At 47.5% G+C, this 23,308-nt stretch overlaps 1 protein-coding gene across 4 annotated transcripts in view; it reads left to right on the top strand.

Moving 5' to 3' along the window:
* The window catches only part of PTPN3 (protein tyrosine phosphatase non-receptor type 3), a 100,224-nt gene that overhangs the window by 58,289 nt on the left and 18,627 nt on the right, over positions 1 to 23,308 (top strand). For 3 of the 4 annotated variants that reach the window (XM_024753689.1, XM_024753688.1, XM_024753691.1), the window contains 7 exons: positions 2,189 to 2,365; positions 8,067 to 8,162; positions 10,721 to 10,907; positions 11,076 to 11,150; positions 12,411 to 12,467; positions 13,738 to 13,894; positions 16,527 to 16,687. In XM_024753689.1, coding sequence (XP_024609457.1) covers positions 2,189 to 2,365; positions 8,067 to 8,162; positions 10,721 to 10,907; positions 11,076 to 11,150; positions 12,411 to 12,467; positions 13,738 to 13,894; positions 16,527 to 16,687 — 910 coding nt within the window. The remainder of the gene's footprint in view (positions 1 to 2,188; positions 2,366 to 8,066; positions 8,163 to 10,720; positions 10,908 to 11,075; positions 11,151 to 12,410; positions 12,468 to 13,737; positions 13,895 to 16,526; positions 16,688 to 23,308) is intronic. The other variant, XM_024753690.1, reaches the window with a different exon arrangement.

Raw genomic sequence — 23,308 nt, 5'->3', positions numbered from 1 at the left:
AAACTTTGAGAAAATATAGTAAAGGTATGTAATACAACTGATGTAAGGAGGTGTGACCCTCAGCAACAGTAGCAAATGCACATAGGAAAGTAGCCTGCCAACTTTTAAGATGATGGACTCAGCTTAAAAAGAAGGAAGTGGCAGGGCTTCCCTTGTGGTGCAGTGGTTGAGAGTCCGCCTGCCGATGCAGGGGACACGGGTTCGTGCCCCGGTCCGGGAAGATCCCACATGCCGTGGAGCGGCTGGACCCGTGAGCCATGGCCGCTGAGCCTGCGCGTCCAGAGCCTGTGCTCCGCAACAGGAGAGGCCACAACAGTGAGAGGCCCGCGTACCGCAAAAAAAAAAAAAAAGGAAGTGGCAGTTTGGCAAAGTGGGAAGGGCACTGGGTTTGTAACTGGAAGACCCGGACTCAGATTTTGACTCCCCTGTTCGTTAACAAGTTTGTTTACCTCTCTGGTCTCAGTCTTTCCATCTGTAAAGGGATTGAATGACATAATGTACAAGTGCTTTGTAAGCTATACAAAAAGGATCAGGTAGAATTATTATTGTTTTTTTTGTTGTTATTTTATTATAATGTTCCTCAAAGACATCAGGCCATTTTGTGAATGCCTTCAAAAGAGCCAGGCATCATCAGAAGGGGAAACCAAGCCAGGAACATTGCCCCAGCCCCACCCTGAAATAAGGGTATGGCTTTCTGTTCATTGCATGATAGGGTGCACCTGTAAATTCTCAAAGAGTGAGCTGCCAGGACTAAGGGGCATTCTAACATGCAGGCCAAAAAAGGAGCTGTTGTGCAGGGCCGCTGGGTAAGGGCCCTCCACTGGGGCCTGATGCTCTGGGCAGGGATGGTGATGGTGTTTAGTGTTGGAAATCATAACATGACTGAATAGATTGGTTCTTGGTTTCCTAGATTTAGGCGCTCATCCTACAGTAGTAAATTTATGCTATAACGTGGCAGCTTAATTTGTCTGAAAGTCTCTTAGGCAGCAGTGCCAGGGCCCCAGAACAGAGGCCAGGACAGCGTCCAGGAGAGCAGCTGGAGGTGACGTTGCCACGCCAGTGGACTGTAGCTCTTACTGCTATTTATAGGTCCTCTTCTGAGGAATCACAGACCTTTCCACTCTGCTTTGGACACAGTGTTATTGATTATCGGGGCCCAGGGGGACTGCAAATAGTGGAGGCTCTGACAGTCCCAAGGAGAAATGGCTAACAAAGAAGCGGAAGATGGAAAAACAGGGAAAATGAAATTTAGAAAGCTCAGCAGCCTGGGATCACCCACTGCAGGAGCCGATGCCCAGGTGCTGCCCCAGGTGTCACCCCAGGCATCCTGGGGACATTGCTTCATTTGATTCATTTTCAGGAGCCAGGTAGGTACAACTGAGGCTCAGAGAGGTGGTGTGACTTGCCTCATGTCACACAGCTACTGCTGCTATTGGAGGGACAGGGCGGTGCTGGGGCTATGCCCATCTAATACCACATAAGATATATATATATTTTTTTTTTTTTGCGGTACATGGGCCGCTCACTGTTGTGGCCTCTCCCGTTGCGGAGCACAGGCTCTGGACGCGCAGGCTCAGCAGCCATGGCTCACGGGCTCAGCCGCTCCACGGCATGTGGGATCTTCCCGGACTGGGGCACGAACCCGTGTTCCCTGCATCGGCAGGCAGACTCTCAACCACTGCGCCACCAGAGAAGCCCCATAAGAGATACATTTTAAAAAGCAAACATTTCTTCTTGGATCAAGTGAGATTCGCACGAGGGGATGTAGTTGAAATAAGTCTGCCGAAAAACTTACTTTAGCTTCTAAACCCTTACTTATACCATACAAATGAATCAGAAAAATTGATGAGCAGTCAATAAAGCTTGTTTACACATTGCGAGCTTGAGTCCTCCTGGAAGAATAACTCCCCCTAAATCAACACTCAATAACTTCCCAGAGAGCAAAAACCAGTCTCATCTGCCCTGTTTATAAAGCTGAGGAGCTGAACCGCTGGGCTAAGAATATCTGGGACCACGTGGCCCTTGGTAGATTCTAGTGTAGTAATGGGTTAACTGGCTCTTAAGTTCCAACAGCATCAGCAAAGGCATCCTTTGAAAGGTCAGAGCACAAAGTTAGATCACTGGTGTCTGATAAAATTCCTAAGTAGAATCTGCTTTCAGCACTTCACACTGAACCTTTCCCCACCAGGCGAAGTCCTCGACTCCGGCACGAAATCCGAAAGCCACGACATTCTTCCGCAGACAACCTTGTGAACGAAATGACGTACATCACTGAAACTGAAGATGTGTTTTACACCTACAAGGGCTCCATGTCCCCTAAAGACAGCGATTCTGAGATTTCTCAGAACCGAAGCCCACACCGAGAGTAAGAAACTTGTGTTCCTCTCTTTCTTTGTGTCTGCTTGTTTGAGCTGTTGAGGAATTTGCTCAGGCCCAATGGCCGTTTAAAAGGAGGCAAGGGCTGGAGCCTGCAGCCAGCTCCCCGGGGTGCTGTCTGCCAGGCCAAGAACATCATCACGCTCTCCCTTCCCCGGCAGGAAGACAGGCTGTGTGCCTGGGGTCAAGAGCTTGCCCTGCTTTTTGTCAACAGCAGTGACATACTGTCCACACGCTTGTTAGCTCTCCTGAATAGTGTTCTCGCCAGTTCACGAGCAAAGCCCAGTTTAAGCCATTTCATACTCCAGAGGTTGTAGACATGTCAACTATAGTAGTATTTTTCTCGATTGTCAGAGTTTGACCACTGCAGGATTCCCCATCACTGGAGATGTGCTTATTTTCTAGCTGTCCGCAGAAAGCCTTCTCAGAACCACATTATGTCCTCGGGTTTTTGTTCTTTTTGTTTTTAATGAATAGTCAGTGTAAAGAAAAAACATTCGGAGAACATCTCTGATTTTCTTTGTTAAATTTTTGTCAAGGACAGTGTGCATCAAATTCTTTTATGTCCCCACTTTCCTTTTTTAATGTGACAAACGCCCTTCACATTTCAAGGTCAGGAGAAAATATGTCTCTCCTAAAATACTGGCTTGAGTCCTTTTATTATTCAGTAAGATAATATCTAATTCAGTAGTTCCCGGTTTGACTTGATTACCAGGGAGCTCAGAGCTGCATGTCGGGCTCAATTGCATTAGCTTCCCATAGCTCAGGTTTCTGATCTAGTCCCTACTCTTCCTTCCTTGCTTTATTAATGGGTCTTATTTTTTCTCTTGTTTTAATGAATTCACTGTTCTACCATATCTGCACATTTTAGAGTAAGCGATCTCAAACCATTATTTTGAAGTGGACAAGACATAGATCGTAAATTAAATGACATAAAGTATTATAGGAATGGATCATCTATTAGGAAGTCAACCATGGCCATTGAGTATCCATTCAGTTAAGTCCCATGCTGTGCCCAAAATATAGAAACATATAATGCTTCCCCTAATAGCAAAGGATTAGCAAGAAGGCACTTCAGTTAATCTGTAAATTTTTACCACTCTAGCTACTAGGATTAAAGCACTAAACGCATCCCGATTGTACTGTAGCATCCCGATTGTACTGTAGGCGTCACAGGTGAATCACAGATCTCACTTCACACTTAAGTGTGAAGTTGCTACTTCTCTGCTGTCCCTGACCACAGCAAACATAGTTGCCAGCTTCTGTGTTCTTAACACCTCTGCTTAAATAATCCTCTGGTCATTATTTCCTTGTGACCTGAGCTTGGATGATGCTTTTGTTGAAACGATCACTATCTCTTGCTCCAACTTGCAGCCTCGCTGAGGTTAGAGTGGAAGGGTGTAAGTTCCTTTGCGTGACACTGGTTTTGCAGTTCTAGGTCTACAAGGGCAGGAGTGCAGACACGCATGACTTGAGCCAGTTTGAGTCTGTCAGGGGCTGTGTTGCTTTGGTAAAAGGAGAAGGAGGGTTTAGGGAACTGACCGAGGGCTCTGGGATGCCCAGTCACACCCTTCGTGTCAGGTCCTCCTGCTGTGGTTTGCAAATCCATCATGGAATTGTGGAGCTTCTGGACCTTCCCTGTCCAGTGCAGTAGCCACTAGTCATGTGTGGCTATTCAGATCGAAATTATTTAAAATAAAATAAAATTTAGGTTCAGTGCCTCAGTCACGCAAGCCTCATCTCAAGTGCTAAAGAACCACATAAGTAGTGACTACCATATTGGACAGCACAGATACAGTACATTTCCAGGTGCTGGCTGGAGGAGAGATGAATTCTGTCCAGTGGTATATGGACGTCTTAAAGGGCTACGCTCATTGCCGAGTCCTGCAGCACACTTTGTACACCCTTTGCTGCTCATTGAGGGAATGTGAAGGTGAATTAGACAAGCCTTTGCTTTCAGGGACCTCCAGGCCAGCTGGGCAAATAGCACACTATCAGCCTTCATCGTCACACTGTGGGGCTCTGTCACTTTGGTGAAAGGAGAACAGAGTTTGGGCAAATGCGGGTTCTGAGAAGCCTGATTACAGGTCCTAGGTCAGATCTTCCTTCTGTGGTCTATAATTCTATCTTCCTTCCCCACCATGGAACTAGAGCATCTAGAGCTTCACAGGCCAATACAGCCACAGACAGATGGCTATTTAAGTTTATTAAAACTCAGCTGAGAATTCACTTCCTCAAGCCCGGTTCGATTTAAGGAATTTCTAGCCCTACTCACCCCTAGGCGTTGCACATCGGTTCTTCCTGAAACTCCTCCGTGAGACATAAAAAGATGTATCATCCTGGGGCACTTTTTATTTTGCAGTGAAATGTTAAAAGTAGCAAATAATGGTGATGCAAACGCAGCCTTCCTTGCCATGTCTTTGCCAGGTGAGCCAACAGTAGATGGCTCACAGAATCGAGTTAGCGGCTGTGCTTTGCAAGTGGGGCGAACAGTTGAAAAAGTTCAGCCCGTAGCACCTCACTTAAGTAGGGGACCCCTTCCCGCTGGCAGGAAGCCACCTTCTGCTGGGTTTTCAGAGGCAGCTGGCCTCCCTGAGAGTCTGGTGGCCCTCCATTGCCCAAGGCAAGAAGGGAAGGTTGGTCTGTACCTGGAGAAAAAACTGCGGTGGTGTCTTCAGTGAGCACAGTCATCCCTCGGTACCCGAGGGGGATTGGTTCTAGGACCCTCACAGATACCAGAATCCATGGATGCTCAAGTCTCTCATGTAAAATGGCTAAGTATGGTTGGCCCTTCGTATCCCCGGATTTAATTCGATCTGTGCTTGGTTGTATCCACAGATACCCAGGGTGGGCTACAGTATTTTCAAAATGTTTAAGAAACATTGGACGTGCTTTATACAACACATTAGTGTGTTAAGAGGCAAAAGGAAGTATCCTGTCAGAAATCAGATGAATAACATCACAGACAGCAAGGAGAGTTCCTTTTAGAAGGAAGAATGAAGTGTAATGTTCTGTACCCATGTAAACAAGAGGAAGAAAGAGAGAAAGGAAGAAACAGAGCAGTTCGACTTTGGCTCTAAACCTTAGTGGTGCAGTTCAGACTCTGGACATCATCCTAGTGGATAAGTCACCTTGGTTTGTTCCGTATTTATAGCAGCGCAGCAAAGTTTATGGTTAGTTACGAATCCTTGGCAGTTTGCTTTATGCCCGAGTAGGCTGTCCTCTTGTTACTCTCACAGACATTCTATGTTCCTTTCCTTGCTTCAGAGCCAAGGCCGAGATCTGCAGAGAAGGAAGTTTCCAAAAACAAAAACAACCCACCACCCAGGAAAATGGGAGGGGGTGTTTCCCAAAGGAAAAAAATGACTTTGCAGAGCAGAAGCTGGAGGAAAACAAATTTGAGGGCAGATGAGGGTTGTGTTTGAAGAACTCCTCAGTGAATGGGGCTTGGTGCCATTGTGGTGCCTTTGCTATTTGCTTACTTCCTTCTTTAGAGCCTGCCTTGTTCCAAGGACAGGGGACAGCTGTCGGCTTTTATTTCCAAACTTCTGTACACACAGCAATGTGAATATACTTAAATGCTACTGAACTGTAAACTTGAAAATGGTTAAGATGGTAAATTTTATATTATGCGTATTTCACCACTATTTTTAAAAAATGTTTTTAAATAGCTTCTCTGCATTGGAAGGAACTTTGGGAATTCCCTTCTTCAGCTGCATCACCAGTGTAGGAATTCCCTCTGCCCTGTCACCTGGTCACCCTGCCGGTGATGGGCAGCTCTCCTGCCATGTGGCAGCCTGTTCTCTAGTTGGACAACCCAGTTGTCCAAGCTGTGTCTCCCCACAGGAGACCAGCCAGCAACAGGGTTTCATTAGGAGTTTTGTGTCCACTTGCCCTGCACCTTGCCTGCACTTCACTTGGTCTTGGGCCACTTAACGTGTGGACAGCTGATGAATACCTTAAACCCAGCCTGGCCTGATCTCAGCTCATCATCTTCTGTCCAGCCTGTGGCTCCTCCTGTCTTAGTGAGTGGGGCCACATTTCAGAACCACCCAGTGGGCACCGATGGGAACTTCAGGCATCCTCGACAACTCCTTCTCTTCCACCTGCGTCATCTAGTTTCTCACCTGTTGATTCTCCCTCGTGAACATCCCTTGACCTCGACCCCTCCGCCGTCCACCCCGCACTGCCCCTGTGTAGCCGCCATCGTCTCTCGAAGGGACAGTTGCAATAGTGCCCTAAGTGTCCTCCTGTCTCTAGTCTCTCCTCCTTCCAGACCATCCTTAACAAGGGTAACAGGCTCATTTTCCTGAAATTTATGCCCAAACATGTCACTCCCCCGCTTAAATGCCTTTTCTGTGCTTTTTCAAAATTTCATGCCTCTGCAAATACCACTGAAGTTTTTTTTTATATTAGAGTTTTGCCTAAAATGTAGGGCTGGCCAAAAAGTTTGTTTGGGCTCTTCCATAAGATCTTATGGAAAATCCCAAAGGAACTTTTTGGCCCACCCAACACTTTCTTCTTCCCTCTTGGCTACCTGTTGAAACTTCTACTGGTTTATCTTTCAGACTCAAGCGCCCCCTCCTCTGTGAAGCCTCTCCTGGCCTCCCACTGTATGCTAGACATCTGAGCATCTCCATTACAGCATGATGATAATATTTGATTCCTTTTCTATCTTAAACTAGACAGCGAGCTCTTTGAGGGCGGGGATAGAGCCCTGTTCACCTCTCCTTCCCCCAAACCTGGCGTGGTGCCTGGCACTTCGTGATGTTCCGTGACTGCTCTGATGGATGGACAGGTGAACAGGGAGATGGTCACATGAAGCAGGATGTGGCCCTTGGCTAAAGTACAAGCAAGCTCCCAAGTTACCCCCTCTGCCACTTCCACGGCAGGTCCCATATCACACAGCATCTAATCTGCACGCCAAGGACTCAGATTTACTGTAACGAGTTTCGGTTACCTGTCTCCTATGAGCAGGTCCCCATGGTAGGTGCTGCCGCAGGCTATGTGTCAATGAGAAATGCTCATCAAAGAGTTCAAGCATGAATTGACTGAAATTTAACAGGTGCTTTCTTGCCCTTAAGTTATCGCAACGTCTGAGTGGGCAGCCTGGGGACAGGTGCGTGACCCTTGATTCCATGAGTGATGAGATGTAGAGCTCAGACAGCGGCATCTCTGACCCACATTCCCTCAGCCACCTCCGCAACTTCTTGAGTGAAGTTTTGATCTCGGGCCCTTGGCATGTATCGCAGAGATAAAAGAGTATCACCTGAAGAACGTCTCCATGTCGTAACACCCATACCACGAAGACATGCTTTCTATTACTCGGTGATCCTTATGTCGGGATCCATGTGAGATATCTGGCTTTGTGTTAAGTACACCAGGAGAGGACTAGGCAGAGGACTAGGGTCTCTCCTGACCTCGAGAAGCTCATAGACTCGAGAGAGAAATGCCACGTGGAATGGCCCCTATTCTATCACCACCATAGCTAGTGCCTCCTTGCGGGCGCCCAGTGAGAGCTGTGAAACCCTCAGTGGGAGCACAGCTTTGCTTGGCTAACAGGTTTGTGCGGGGAGGGGAGGGGACGCGGGGGCCTTTGTCATTTTCTAGGGTGTAGAAAAGAATGGTATAAAAAGCATCGCCCAGGAAATCCTGCCATTTTAACTGTCTCTAACCTTGCTTCCCTTCAGAGAAATGAACTCTGTCCTGGCTTTTGTTTCCGATGACTACCGCATTTACAGTTCTGAAGCGTCGGCTTCTGAGGGCGAGCACCCGTTTGTCTGCCGGTCAGTCTGTCTGTCTGTCTGTCTCTGCCCCTTTCACCCCAGGGAGCTGGAGTGGCCAGTCCCTCCCCGGCCACTCTGGCTCCCCGACGGCAGTGACGGTCTCCCTTCCGGCCTCAGGAGCAAATCAGTTGCTTCAGCTCCCTCCTGCTACCGCTTTCTTGGCCCCTTTCACAGTTACCCACTGAAACCCCAGGGGTTCCCCTCTTCTCTCCGTCCTCACCCACTGGGCTCTCCCCTCGGTTGCACCTCACGTCCTGCCCTGGTAGGGAGGAAGGCCACTTGGTTTGGCATCTTTACTCCTGGCATCCCTGTGCTGCGTCCATCTGCCACCTTCTTGTTGCTTCCTGTCATTACATGTCCTCCTTGCCATCTGTCTGTCCATCCTCCACACTGAGCGGAGCATTACTGCAGCCTACAGGGAACGTCTGTACACGGTTGATCAGCCAAAAAAATACTGTCATGTTTAATAAATTACCATCTAAGAGTAAACTCTCCACCCGTACTTAGAAAATAGGATTGGACACATAATGACATTGAATATGTTGTTTTTAGTACTATGGGCTGTTTGGGATAGACCATTACATTTTATACTGAAAAAGAAAAATACTTTAAAACCTTATAAGATGTCATCTAAATTCTATATAATGTAATTCGAAATTCAGAATTTAGAAATTAAATATAATGAATACAGAAATACAGTACAGTTTACTGAAAAGTCTGTTGTCTTCTGCTTTGTCACCTTGCCCTTCTGTTTAAATGTCATCACCCTTTCCATCGCTCTCATCTCCAGATTCTTCCAAATGTTTGAAGTATGAATGCTATTTGCGGCTTCACAGTAAAGGTTCAGGTCCACCCCTAGAGCTGGAAATGGCTTTTCCTAAACCTCTTTGGCTTTATCTTGTTTAGCAACTTCCACGTTTCCCTTTCTGCCACTAGGAGGTGCTCTTATAAACATCAAAACTTAGATAAGTTGCCCAACTTTGGGAGAATTTTTTTTTTTTTAGCTTCCTTTTAAGTAAATTAAAGTCTCATTTATTTTCAGTCTGAAAACATACCACTAGTACATAACAAAATATCCTCTCTCTGAAATGCCTTCCCATCCAACTTGAAAACCTTAAGGCCAAACTCTTCTCTTGCAAATAGCTCTACTTCTGTACTGCTCTGTCACTGAATTTTTTTATTCAAATGAATTGAGATTGTGAATCATTTTGTGTGACTGTGATACAGATTTTATATTTAAAGTAAAGCTCATTTGAACTTGCTAGGAAACAGAAGCACCACATTAATGAAAACTCCATGGATGAGGACCTGAAAGAAAGAGGCAGCAGCAGCTGTCTTTTGTCTGTTTGTTTCACTGAATGTCTGTCTTTGCTCACCTTTCCCATCACTAACCTGGAATGAGATTAGAATATGGAGGAGTCTGTGGAACATGAGGACAACCCCATATTCTGTTGGCTTTTAAAGGCATCTTTTGCTAGGATGGTGGCTCTGGAAGGGGTCTAGTGTGGGTGTGCATGATGCAAAGAAGTTGCGTGTCCTCCACCGTGTTCATCCCTGTGGCCCTGAGAGGTTAGAGAGGAGGGTCTTAGGAGCAGACCTGGTGTGAGGAGAGGAGAGGGGAGAGGTGCTGGGGGAGTCATGTTCATCAGACTTCTGTCTGTCAGGTGAGGGGAAAGCTGTGTGACCTTGGGCAAGTCACTCAGCGCCTCTTGACCTGTTTCTTCATCTGTGAAATGGGAGTTGAACCAGATGACCACAGAGGTCTTTTCAGTTGTAATAGTCTGTAATTCTCGAAGATAACGCCATCCAGTAGAATTTCCTGCGATGATGGAAATGTCCTGTAACTGCGCTGTCCAATGCAGGAGCCTCTAGCCACGTGTGGCTGTTGAGCATTTTTGAAATGTGACTGGTACAACTGAGGAACTTTCTAATCTTAATTTACTTAAATTTAAATAGCCACATGTGACTAGTGACTGCCATATTGGGCCGCGCAGCTCCAAGATACAAAAGGACTTACATTAGAGAAAAATAAAACGTATAATCTCAGTGGAGGCATTAATGGATGTCACAGGTGAATAATGTAAACTAGGATTCATATAAATTGTCCTGAATATGCCACGTTAGTCCCATTTCCTTTGGGTAGCGAACTGTCCTGTGAAGCAGAGCTGTGAGTGGGAGTGAGATGGAAGGGAAAAGCTTTCAAAAGGGTTGGAGACGCATGCATCTGGGTGAGCTTCAATAATTAAGCACCAGAGTAGCTGGGCATATTTCCCTATCACCCTTCCAAAGCAGCTGAGTTTTCAGCAGTTCCTGGTACTACCCTGCCCTCCTTCCCCTTTTCCCCAAAACTAAAGGCGATGATCTTTAGGTCAGCTGGGGACATGGGCAGCCAGTGGACTCTGGATGTGCCTGAGCCCTGGGCTTGACCTTTGGAGCTCTTCTAAGGTTCCAAGGATTGGTGACAGCCGCGAGATGCCAGGCCCCAACAGTCAGTAATGTTTGCTCTGATAAAATATTAATCCAGTTATTAAAATATCTCCTCCTTCCCCACGATGAAGGAGTATATCCGAGAACAACCCAGCACAAAGCTGCCTGACCCAGAAGTCATCCAGTTCTGTGTCTCCATCTTCAAATGCTCCAGGCTCCTGTTCCCCAGATGGCGTCGATCAGCAGTTCTTAGAGGACTTCCACAGGGTGACCAAAGGGGGCTCCACCGAGGACTCCAGCCAGTACTACTGTGACAAGGTGCGTGACCCCAGGTGCTGCGGCTGAAGTGGCAACCGACCCAGCCAGGCCTCCCGTGCAGGGCTGCCTTACGGGCGATTAGGTGGTTATGACTCAAAGAAAATAGCATATCACCAACCACTGGAGAAAGAAGTGAGATATAACTGATGATTTTCTGACGTTCTCCAGAATGATGGTGACGGCTACTTAGTCTTGATCCGCATCACACCAGATGAAGATGGAAAATTTGGATTTAATCTAAAGGTATGTTGTGTGTAATTTATAAGGACATTTGATGCTCTGAAGCAGTCTTTAGATGACTTTTTAACTTCCATTAGAAAAGTGCCACGTACCCAAGGCTGCATTAAGGAAATTGGCTCGGACTTCAGAATTGGGAGCTTTTTTTTTTGTGGCCATAGTAGCTGCCTCATACCGAGTGCCTGCTCTGTGTACTTATTTATATCACCTTATTGAGTTCTTCTATTAAGTGGTGAAATTGGAATTTTAAAACCCATTTATTTTTTTTTGCGGTACGCGGGCCTCTCACTGCTGTGGCCTCTCCCGTTGCGGAGCACAGGCTCCGGACGCACGGGCTCAGCGGCCATGGCTCACGGGCCCAGCCGCTCCGTGGCATGTGGGATCTTCCCGGACCGGGGCACGAACCCGCGTCCCCTGCATCGGCAGGCGGACACTCAACCACTGCGCCACCAGGGAAGCCCTTAAAACCCATTTTATAGATGCACACTAAGGCTCAGAGAGATGGGAACCCCTCAGCATTGCTAAGAGAGAACAGTGGTTCAAGTGCAGGGCCATCACCCTCCTCTGCCTCCCTCTAGGCAGGCTCTGCAAGCTATGGCCTGCAGGCCAAATCCCATCTGTTTTTATAAATAAAGTTTTATTGGAACGCAGACACCTCATTCATTTACAAATGGTTTGTGGCTCCTTTGGCACTACGGTGGCAGAGTGGAGAAGTTACGACAGAGCCCTCTGTCCCACAAAGCCAAGATAGGTAATATCTGGCCCTGTACAGAAAAGGTTTACTCTAGAGCAAAGTGAGGGCAGGTGGTCTTTGCTGCCCACCCCGCAGCTGCCATCACGCACTCCTTTCCAATACCCGCAGCCCTGCTGACAGCCTGTTCTCAGAGGTCAAAAGCCCTCACGACATGGGACCTTTCTACAGCTCCTCTCCTCCACTGAAAACCCCCTGTCCATCAGCAGTTAGGGGCTGTGCTTCTGGAGTCCTTCTCCAGGGGATGTTTGCATTTTTTGAAAGGAGGCTACTTCCTCCAAGTGCATCTTTGGTCTGTGGAAGGTGGGGATAGCAGTGGGAGGCTTCTGAGCAGCCTTCTTTCTGGTTGGCCCACTAGACCCAGGGACCCAGGAACCTTGTCATTCCGAAAGGTGCCAACGCCTGCAATTAGAATAAGTTCAAGGGAAGTTTGAGCCCTCCCTTGTGTCAGAGATATCTGCATGTCTTTGTTGCTGTGAACGACTCAAGTCGTTTTTTAATCTACATGTTTACAGGGAGGAGTGGATCAAAAGATGCCTCTTGTGGTATCAAGGATAAACCCAGAGTCACCTGTAAGTAAACATATTCTGTAATTTCCCAAGTGTGCTTTCCCCTACATGTAACAGATTTCTGTTTCTGTGTCCTGTTTCTTTGTTACTGGTAGCAGAGAGTGTGTGTAAATGCATACGCACATAGATAGAAGGAAAGAATGGAGGCCGTTTCCCAGAGCCTTGCTGCTCGCTGTGGTCCCCGAAGCTGCAGCACCAGCGTCACCTGGGAGCTCATTGGAAATGCAGACGCTCGGGCCCACCCCAGACCTCCTGGACCAGAATCTGCATTTTAACCAGATCCCCGGATGACTGGTGTGCACGTTGAAATGTAGAAGTCCTGCCCGAAAGAAGGAAACTGGGGCTTAGAGTTTGCTGTTCTGCTCGCTCCGAGTGGGCTCACGGCCCCTGTGTCCCTGTCCCTCCCCACCCTCAGCCCTCTGTCTGGGGCTCTAGGCATCTAGGAGGTGATTTGCTTTTGTATAACAGTGAGCACCAAAGGGTCCCTGTGCCTCCTAAGAAGGTGCCTGTTTGGGAGTTTTACACTTAAGCTTGTGGTTTACCTTTTCTTACTGCTTGTGGCCTCTGTGAGTTAAGAAGCCTTTCATTCCCACACTGTTCAATGCATGGCTTCTCTCCATAATGGCTTCTGCCTTTGGGGTTATGTTTGCAAAGGCTTTCTCCATCACAAGATAGATAAATACTCGCTTTTAGCTGACGAATCATTTTCTTTCTTTTTTTTTTTTTTACCGGTATATGAGCCTCTCACTGTTGTGGCCTCTCCCGTCGCGGAGCACAGGCTCCGGACGCGCAGGCTCAGCGGCCATGGCTCATGGGCCCAGCCGCTTCGCGGCATGTGGGATCTTCCCAAACCGGGGCGCGAACCCGTGCCCCTGCGTCGGCAGGCGGACTCTCAACCACTGCGCCATCAGGGAAGCCCTGACGAATCATTTTCTAACCACACATCTAGACAACAAAAGATAGAGGCGTTGAAGTCATTATGACATTACAATAATAAGTGAAGCCTGGCTTCTATAGAGAAATAGCCTCAGTAGTTTTCTTAGCTTTACTCCAAAACGTTTCATAACGTAGGTTCTGAGCAGGACTCCTTTAAAATCCCACTGCCAGCTACCATGTCCACATTGCAGTGGAGGCAAAAATAAAGACGGTAATGCCTGAGGGAGAAGAAGAGAACTTGGTCATGGTCTCAAGTGTCGGGACTCAGAAAACATCAGGTTCTTCCCTTGAGGATTGTGTTATGATAACAGCAGAAACTCGCTCTTCCCCCATGCAGGCGGACACCTGCATTCCTAAGCTGAACGAAGGGGATCAAATCGTGCTAATCAACGGCCGGGACATCTCAGAACACACCCATGACCAAGTGGTGATGTTCATCAAAGCCAGCCGGGAGTCGCACACACGGGAGCTGGCCCTGGTGATCAGGAGGAAAGGTAACAGCCACCCGCGGGGAAGGAGCCTTAGCAAAGAGGGCCTTCCCAGCCTGTTCCGTGGTTTTGCGATGTTGCACTTGTAGCCAACATGGGAAAATCAAGGGCTTTCCCGTGACCACCTGATGGCCGACTTCTCCCTTGAAAAATATGGAGATCTGCCTCCACAGGGCCCTGCCCCTCATGGCCAGTCCTCTGCAGGTAGGCAGCACCCTCCACCCCTTTATATACTAGGTGTGACCCTCCCCTTCCCCATTCCTCCCAGGCCCAACTCAGCCCACTTCGAACACCCCTTAGCTGCCTGGCCCTGTCTGCATTTGCATATTCAACCCTTCCTCGAAGGACCAGGTTACATTTTATTCATGTGCATTTGGTTTTTGTTGCAGAGGCAGTAAGCGGAGTAGGGCAGGAGCCTGGCTGCCTTGGGGCTCTTCGCACTCTGCCTCCTACTGGGTTCAGGGACCTTGAGCAAGTTTCTCACCCAATCTGTGTTTCAGTTTCCTCTAATGTAAAATGAGGATGACATAGTCGCTACCTCCAAGGGTCCCTCGGAAGATTAAATGATACTCATACTGGAAGGCATCAAAGATGCTGCCCAGTACTTGGTGGGCATTTGAAAGGCAACCTCTGTTGAATACAGCTGCTGTTATCGTTGTTGTCGTTGTTGTCATAAAGCAATAAGCCGAGTCCTCGCATCCTCCTTCCCAGCTCTCAAGTACTGCAGGTGAATGAAGTGTGCGACTCAAGCCCTGGCCCCGCATCTCCGTTCTGGCCTCACAGTTGTCGGCACAGCCCACGCCCCCCACATGCCTGCCTTCTCTGTTCCCACCGAAACTCCCAGTGCCAGCTCTCATCCCACCTCCTCCGTGAGGCCCTGCCAGATCTCTCCAGACTCCTACCCACCTCCTCCCACCACCCATCCCCACCAAACCCAGCTCCATGCTCGACACACAGTAGGTGTCACTAGTGACCGTAGCTGATGTCTCTGCAGCACCAGCGAAGTGCCTTAACTGTGTTAATTGCTTTGCGTAATTATCCTCTTCAACCCTTATAATGTTCTCGTAAGGTTGGTATTCTTACCCCCAAATGAGGAAGCCAACCACAGAGAGGTTAAGTAAGTTGCCGTGTGTCTGGTAAGGCCACGTGATAATAGAGAAGGAAGGAATCCAGCGATCGGGAGCAGGCCTCTCCATCCCATGAAGTGCCGTGTGACATGCTGGCCAATACAAGGGGCTGGAACGAGAGCACTCCGGCCAGGCCAGGGGGGGAGGGGGTCCTCCACCAACCCATGGCAAAGGGCTGGCGCCTGTGTGAGGTGAGGGAAACAGATGTTTGTAGACGATGAGAGCTTAAAGAGCAGTGCCACTGATTTTCTATCACTGTAATGGTAAGTTCATTTTTAAAATAAACATTCAAGTAAAAAATGAGTTGATTAAAAGAAAAATAGTAACATAGGGAATAGCAGATAGGACAGAAATCATGAAAATAAGCAGATCTGAGCTTCTGTGGTCAGTGGAAAGAACGTGGTCTTTAGCGTCAGACATGTGGCCTGAATTCCCGTGTCCCACTCTGACAGGCTGGGTCACTTTGGACAGCTCTTTTGCCCTGGGAGTCAGTGTCCTCATCTGTAAAATGGGAATAAAGACCGCTGGTTCAGGCTTGTGAGGATTCAGTTCAACTATGTGGAAAACACACAAGTGGTTCCTTTCTTTCTCCTTTCCTGTTATCTTGAAGGCAGTGGGGAGTCATTGAAGGCTCTTGGGTAAGGGAAGTGACTTCTCTTCCTGCGTAGAAAGGGAACATTCAGAGATGATCCCAAAGTTTGAAGTGACTAGACAGAAAGAGGCACGTGAGGCTGGGAAGTATTGTGCATGGTTGAGGAGAGGGGGTCCTCTGTTTGTTTTTACCCGTATTGAGTCTGATGTGAAGGGAGATTTCCAAAGAGGAAGCACAGAGGAGACTAGAGATGTTTACTTGGGAGCCTCCCACCTAACAATGGCCTCGAGTTAGAGACTGACTGACTGAGCTCTGCGGGGCGGTGGTGGTGTGGAGAGAGGGTCAGACCCCGCACCAGTTTCCTGCGAAAATGCCTGTTTTAAGGGAGCAAATGAAAGGGACCGGAGAAGGAAGGAAGAGCAGGGGTAGAAGAATAACCAGGTGACAGAGAGCAAAGGGAGAAAATCTGTTTTCTTTAAAAACGTCCTTTCCCTTTCTCTTATCTTTGGCAAAAGCCTCTTGAGTACTAAACACCGTCATTTAAAACTAATCAGCAGGCTTCCCTGCTGGCGCAGTGGTTGAGAGCCCGCCTGCCGATGTAGGGGACACAGGTTCGTGCCCCGGTCTGGGAAGATCCCACATGCCGCGGAGCGGCTGGGCCCGTGAGCCATGGCCACTGAGCCTGCGTGTCCGGAGCCTGTGCTCCGCAACGGGAGAGGCATTTTGTATAATTAGTACATGTTGAATCATTCAACGAGAAGTTGTATCTTTGGTGAAAATGATTACCATGTGCTTAATCATTTAATAAGATGTTTTAAACCATCTGCATTCACGTGTCATAAGACTAATTTGGGGGAGGAATCCCATCACCCAGCACGTGGCTGCACAAGCCAGACAAGCTCTTTCTTGTCCGCTACAGCTGTCCACTCGTTTGCTGATATCAAATCTGAAGATGAACTGAACCGGCTTTTCCCAGAGGCCATTTTCCCCGTGTGTCCGGAGGGTGGAGACACGCTGGAGGGATCCATGGAACAGCTAAAGAAGGGCCTCGAAAGCGGGACGGTGCTGATCCAGTTTGAGGTAAGAGACCCCCAGTGCCTCGGTGGGCTGCTCAGCTGCTGCCAGGTCATCTAAGTCACCAGGCAGCTGTGCTCATGGAGGGACCACAGAGGGACTCATGACCTCAGGGAGAAAGTGGGCTGGGGACCATGGCCCATCGCTTGCCCCCTGTTCTAGTAACGATCAGTAGTCATGGAGAAACGTCAGAAATCGAGGAGGTGGGACTCTGAGCATATTTAGCTGCCAACACAAAAGCTCAGAACACTCGGCAGTTGAAGGTAGTGGAGAGGCGGCATGGGTGGGTGCAGAGGGATGATGGGGGAGCTGGGCCCCGTGAGGGCACAGGGGCTGGGCTTCCCAAGTCCCCCAGAACCGTGTGGACACGAAACCAAAGTCAGACCACGTGTTCCCTCCCCAGGAGCGACCTCTGCTCGTGGGATTGAGACTGTTGACAAAGGCACATGCAGAGACTTCACAAAACAAAGTAGGACCCAAGGAGACTGTGTTCACGTCAGCTTTACTGATCACTAACAGAATGAAAACACAATATGTTTATCTTCCACATTTTTAAAAAGTTGTAGAAAACAGTAGTTCGTGCAGTAAAAAGGTAACAGAAGAGCACAGAGAAGCATAAAGTAGGGCAATGAAAGAAAACTGATCATGATTAATGACAACATACACAGTCTGGATCCCTAAATTAGGAGAGAGTCTCAGGTCAGATTCAAAAGCAGAAATCTGTGCTGCAAAGTTTATTAGAAAGTTGTATAAAGGAAAAAGTCACAGAAGCAAAAGTAGGATATTTATCAAATATATGTGACTGCATATTGATTCAGGAAAGCATGAGTAATGTGAGTATCAAACAAGAAGGAAGCAAAGCAGAGAGTCTTGAGTGAGAGAAAGGTTTATTCTATAATGGCGCAAGGACTAGAATGTAAATAAAATACATTATTAAAGCAATGTGTATTGAACAATAGTGAAAAGTGAAATCCACAAGGGAAAGGTGAATTGGCCCCACCAAAAACAATCAATAGGGAATTTTGAACTTAACAGCCTTGACAGATAATATAGACAAAAAATAAGCTGAAATCAGGATAAGAGGATAGGAATAATATAGTTACTTGGATGGAATTGATAGACATATACTGAACATCTACAAAGAGAGAGAGCTCTTCTTTCCAGTTGCCTGCAGGAGGCTAGGTAGGCTTAAGATTTTAAAAGAAGAAAATGTAGAAGTTGTGTTCTCTGGCTCTGCATCGCAAAAAAGCTCAAAATTGAGACATACTTTTTTAAAAAATTTATTTTATTTTATTTATTTTTGGATGCATTGGGTCTTCATTGCTGCACGTGTGGGGTCTTCATTGCTGCACGCGGGTTTTCTCTAGTTGCAGTGAGCGGGGGCTGCTCTTCGTTGTGGTGCGTAGGCCTTTCATTGCGGTGGCTTCTCTTGCTGCGGAGCATGGGCTCTAGGTGCGAGGGCTTCAGTAGTTGTGGGTCACGGGCTCTAGAACACAGGCTTAGTAGGTGTGGCACACAGGCTTAGTTGCTTCGCAGCATGTGGGATCTTCCTGGACCAAGGCTCGAACCCGTGTTCCTTGGATTGGCAAGCGGATTCTTAACCACTGCGCCACCAGGGAAGCCCCGAGACAAACATTTTAAACACTAAAACTCAATTTTTTTTTTTTTTTTTTTTGCCGTACCCGGGCCTCTCACTGTTGTGGCCTCTCCCATTGCGGAGCACAGGCTCCGGACGCACGGGCTCAGCGGCCATGGCTCACGGGCCCAGCCACTCTGCGGCATGTGGGATCTTCCCAGACCGGGGCATGAACCCGTGTCCCCTGCATCGGCAGGCGGACTCTCAACCACTGCGCCACCAGGGAAGCCCAAACTCAATTATTTTTAAACACTCTCCAAAATAATTGAAACAAGGAACACTTAAAAGCCAGAATATATCAGTTTTATTCTTTTTGGAGGGAGTTGGAAGGGAAAGTCAGAGGGGAACGGCACTGTGGAGTCATTTGTTCTTTCATTCAACGAGTATTAGGTATTCACCATGTGCCAAATGCTAGATCAGGAGCACAGCGAGGGAAGGAGAAGGGGGATTTCTGACCCCAAGGAGCTTACGGTCTAATTTTGGTATATTTGTGGGAATGTATCACGAGTCCCAGCAACAGCTAAAGACCAAGATAGGGTGAGATTTCATTCCACAGACTGTATGTTCTGTAGGGACGGGAGGTGAGAGGATTCCAGGAGGTCCTCTGGGTGAGATGTAGTGTTAATAGAGGGTGGATGGGATTAAGTGTGGAGGGGAGGGTATTCCAGGAGGGTCACAGCCTCCTGGACCCTAATGCAGACTAAGCTCAGAGGGTGTCAGGTAGGGAAACAGGCCTCCCGGGGGTGAGCAGCGCTCAAGGAATCCTGGGAGATGTCTCCAGGTGATGGAAGCCCTTCACCCAAGACGAACCGGATCTCTTTGATAAGATTGTCCACAAGGAGGCGCTGTGGGCTCTTGGTGAGGAAAAAGACGGTGCCTGGTCTTGACCGATGCTCCAGAAAATCCCCTCCACTTTCATGTTTTGCATATGGGAATCCCCTATCAGGTTTTCCTTGAACAATGTTCATTGAAATTCATTAGGAAGATAAAAAATGCTTTAGAAAGAAGCGCCCACTTGTCCCCCTGTGTTTTTAAATATTATTTCTCAAAGGGTGACACCCTGACCATCTGTATGGATATCACCTGAGGAGCTTGTTTAAACGGGCCCAGCCCTTAGCTACTGAATCAGCCACACTGGGAGGGGGCCTGGATATTGTTTCTTAACAAGATCACCAGAAGGTTTTAATGCACAAGCTGATCCTGCGGATGGGAGGGTAAAGATCGTACCAGAACCATTGTCCCGCTGCTGCCCATCCTAAGTCCTGCCTTTAGAGCTTATGGTTGGACTAGAGGAGAAATAAGATATGGAGAACATAGAACTTTTAGGGTTAAATTTTAGTATGTACACACTTCCTTCATTTAGTTTAAACATTTCCTAGAAATTAAGTCGAAAAACCTTCTTTGGCTTAACTCACGGACCTTGTTCTCCTAACAGCTGTAGAGGCTTTGTGTAATTATATAGGTAACAACAACGTGCTGTTTCTACGTGAGAGTTGTTAGAATAGCATGACATCAGAGCTAGAAAAGATCTGAGATGCTGTCTAGCCACGTGGAGCCAAGCAGGCTTCAAATCCTGACTCTACCACTCATTTCCTGTGTGACCTCAGGCACATCCCTTAACCTCTGTAGCCTCTACTTCCCCATCTGTAAATTGGGTATTTTGTGGGCTGGTTGTAAGAGTTAGATGAGATAAATATTTAATGCGTTGTCTGACGCACAGTCAGGGTGCCAAAAGCAACAACTATTATCATTTATAAATAGAGGAGTCTAAAGAACCTGCCCAGTCCACACAAGAGGTGGAACCCAGCACTGTCTGACTCCCAGAGTCTCGGCTATTCTGGTTCCCCACCTGCTTCTCCTCCAGTGCCGTCAGCAGGTGGGCGGCTTGGCTGTCGGAGGCTGTGCTCTGAACGGGAGCAGGAAGTGGGCGCTGGTTCCTAGCAGGTGCCGATGCCACCCACTCCGCAGCACAAAGGGCCTGTCCTGGGGTAGCTGGGCAGTGGATGGAATCCCTTTTGCAATGACAAGCTGGTTTTCAGCAAAGCTTGCTTTGAAGCATTTTCTTCATTAATGGAATTCCCCTGTCCCTCCCATGGCTTTCAGAAACAATTACAAATGTGTTCCAGAAAGCGTTTGGTCCCAGCTATAATAAAATCATGCTTAATAATTAGCATTTCTATAGCACTTTGGAGTCTACCAAGTGTGTCTCACATATGTTGTCTCAGTTGACTCTCACAGCAATTCCGTGAGACAGATATGGCCAGAATTATTTGGATCACTCCTTTATAAGTAGAGAGAACAAGGCTCAGAGGCTATGGAACTTGCCCAGTGTCACCCAGCTGGTCAGGGACAGAGCTGGGATTAGAATCTATGTTGAAAAGTCCATTGTCAGAACTCACCAGGTATGACCCAGTTCTTCACTCAACCTCTGATATGAGCCCTTCCCTCCAGGAGCTACACAGTGTGAGCTACTCAATGTGGGCAGTTTGCCAGCATTTGTGACCAGCCTCGAACTGCCTAAATACTGTGTTCAGGCAAGGTAGGGCGTCCCTCTGTCTCTCGTATAAAGGCGCCCAGACTTGGGGTTCACAAGGCTCCAAGTCCATTACCACCTCCAGGATGCTCTCCTCTAAAGAACTCGTTGCCTCAGCCCCAGGGTCATTCCTTCCTGAGAGTAATTTGTGGCTCATTTCATGCTTTTTCCCTGAGTTGAGCTTTCTGTTTAGGCAAGGGAAAGGGTGTGCATTTGGTATAGACAGTGCTGGATAAAAGCTAAGTGATGATGTTAACTGTCCTTTGAGAACTGGTTTCCCAGCAAGCAAAGGCCCCTTGTGCTCAGCCTCATCCAATGGCCTTGCAAGCTCTTTGGAGACTTGTGGAATGCAGTTGATAGAAAATGAGAAACATTTATCCTCCCACCTCTCAGGACTGACGAGTTAGAGCAGTGGCTACAAGGCTCCACCAGAGGTCGAGTCAAACTCGGATACCCCCGCCCCTCCCACCTCAGCATCTTTCCTCTTTGCCAAAACCAGAAGCCATCTTTTTCTCTCTTCTGACCACTGTTTCTCCCGAACCCACTCCTACATCATCCACTGTAAGAAACATCCATTCCTGTCAAAACAGGTGACTTACTGGTCGCTGTGATCATTATAAAAGTTGATTTGGAAGGACAAAGGCAGCTGAAGACTTACACATGTAGGTGTACCTTCAAGATTAGAGCTCATACTAAAAGTTTGTTTTTAATTTTTCAAAAAAATTTTTTTTCTTTTAAGAAAGGCAGACATTATCAAGTATAACACTTGGAATACAGGGAGCGAACTGCGGGCTTTGGAATGACCACGTGAGTGGCCTTTACATTTCAAGTGCCAGGGACCAATATAAAGGAATTGCCACCCCACCTCATTGTCAAGTATTTATCTGTGAAAGGGACGCTGCAAGAATACTTGAGTATGCCAGCACTGGGATCTGCATTTGGTACTGTGACTTAAAGTAGCACTGTTAAAAATAATAATAAAGTAGCACTATTGAAAGTCCCCAGATCGCCAGCAACAATGTCAGTTCACTTCAGCAAACCTTTACAGGAAGGTAGAGAGAAACTCTGAGTACCCCGTCAGCAGTGTCCTTGCTCCCTGACTGGGTCTGTCAGGTACAAGGGAAGGTGGAAGTCCCCAGTGTGGACGAGCTGTCCGTGATGTACCAGGCACAATGCTGGCCTAGGGTTTATGGTGGTGAACAGAACAAACAAGACACCTGCCTTCATGGAGACCACAGTTTAGTGCTTGATACAGAAAGCACAGTAAATAACTGTTTTGAAAGTCGTTGCCCTGCACTAGACTCTGGGTCATTGCCAAGGGCATGCGAGGGAGTCCGTTTCTACTATTTGCTCTCCTTACTCATTGTCCCTTCCAGTCCCTCCTTTTTTTTTGTCTTTTCCTTTTTTCTTCCCCCTTCTTGGGTTCTCAGTCTTCAAGAACTCCACTGAGAATTCCCCCTTCATCTGGTTGTGCAGTTGATGGGGTGCTTGCTTCCACTGTGCCAGCCCTTGCCAGCATCCACTGGTTGGAGCCAATTGGGTGTCCAAAGCCTTTATCTGAGCGATGTGAGCAGGTTTCACATCTTTGGTTGGGCCAGAAGTCTGAGGAGATCAGAGTCATCTCCTGATGCCCTCTCTCTACTTTTAGATGATTTTTTCAAAGGAGGAATGTTTAAACTGGAAAACTGTATGTCTTATCCATCCCCGAACTGTGCTGGTCAACTCCAGCTCCCACTGTTCAGTTCTTGTCTTTGGAGGCCAGAGCCGGTGATATTGATGCTGCAATTTAAATACGGTTGTTCCATAGCAAACCCTCTCAGCTGATCTTCTTACAATTCACCCTTACTCTCACAGCTGCTTAGAACTACACTCTGATATGATGAGAACAAAGCATATGAGGACATAAAAATTAAGATTTTAATGAAACTAAGTGATCTTATAACCCTCTGTCCCTGTGACCTTCTCCAGCCTCCGGATTGCTCTCATTCTAGGGCAGCATTTAAGGGACCTTAAAGACTAGGAGCTCTTGCCTGCTTCACATACCTTTAGCCCAAGAATGAACAAAGCAAACTGTGTCATTCCAATGAGCAGTTCTTGAAAGAGCCTTTTCTCAATTTCTGGCTAATATAATAGTCTTCATAATAGCTCATTACCTCCCATCCCTGATCCTTCCAGAAAGATATATCTGTGTTTCCAGCACATCACTGTCTACTCCGGGCCACCCTTCTCTGGGCAGTGTTTTCACACCCAGCCTGCCATGCAGCTCACAAGGTCTGGAGAAGAGTCCATAAATTGAAAGAACTTGAAAACCAACTGCTAACACCTTCAGAAACTAAGTGTGTGAATAGCACTGAAGCAATTCAGTGGGAATAGGGTTCAGTGTTAGCCTTGGCAAGGCAGGCATAAAAATGAGTGTGTTGTCAACCCTTCTAAAGGCAAAAAAAAAAAAAAAAAAAAA

This window comes from Neophocaena asiaeorientalis, unplaced genomic scaffold (assembly GCF_003031525.2).
Source record: "Neophocaena asiaeorientalis asiaeorientalis breed wild unplaced genomic scaffold, Neophocaena_asiaeorientalis_V1.1 scaffold342, whole genome shotgun sequence".
NCBI lineage: Eukaryota > Metazoa > Chordata > Mammalia > Artiodactyla > Phocoenidae > Neophocaena > Neophocaena asiaeorientalis.
This window is presented reverse-complemented; position numbering and strand designations above follow the sequence as displayed.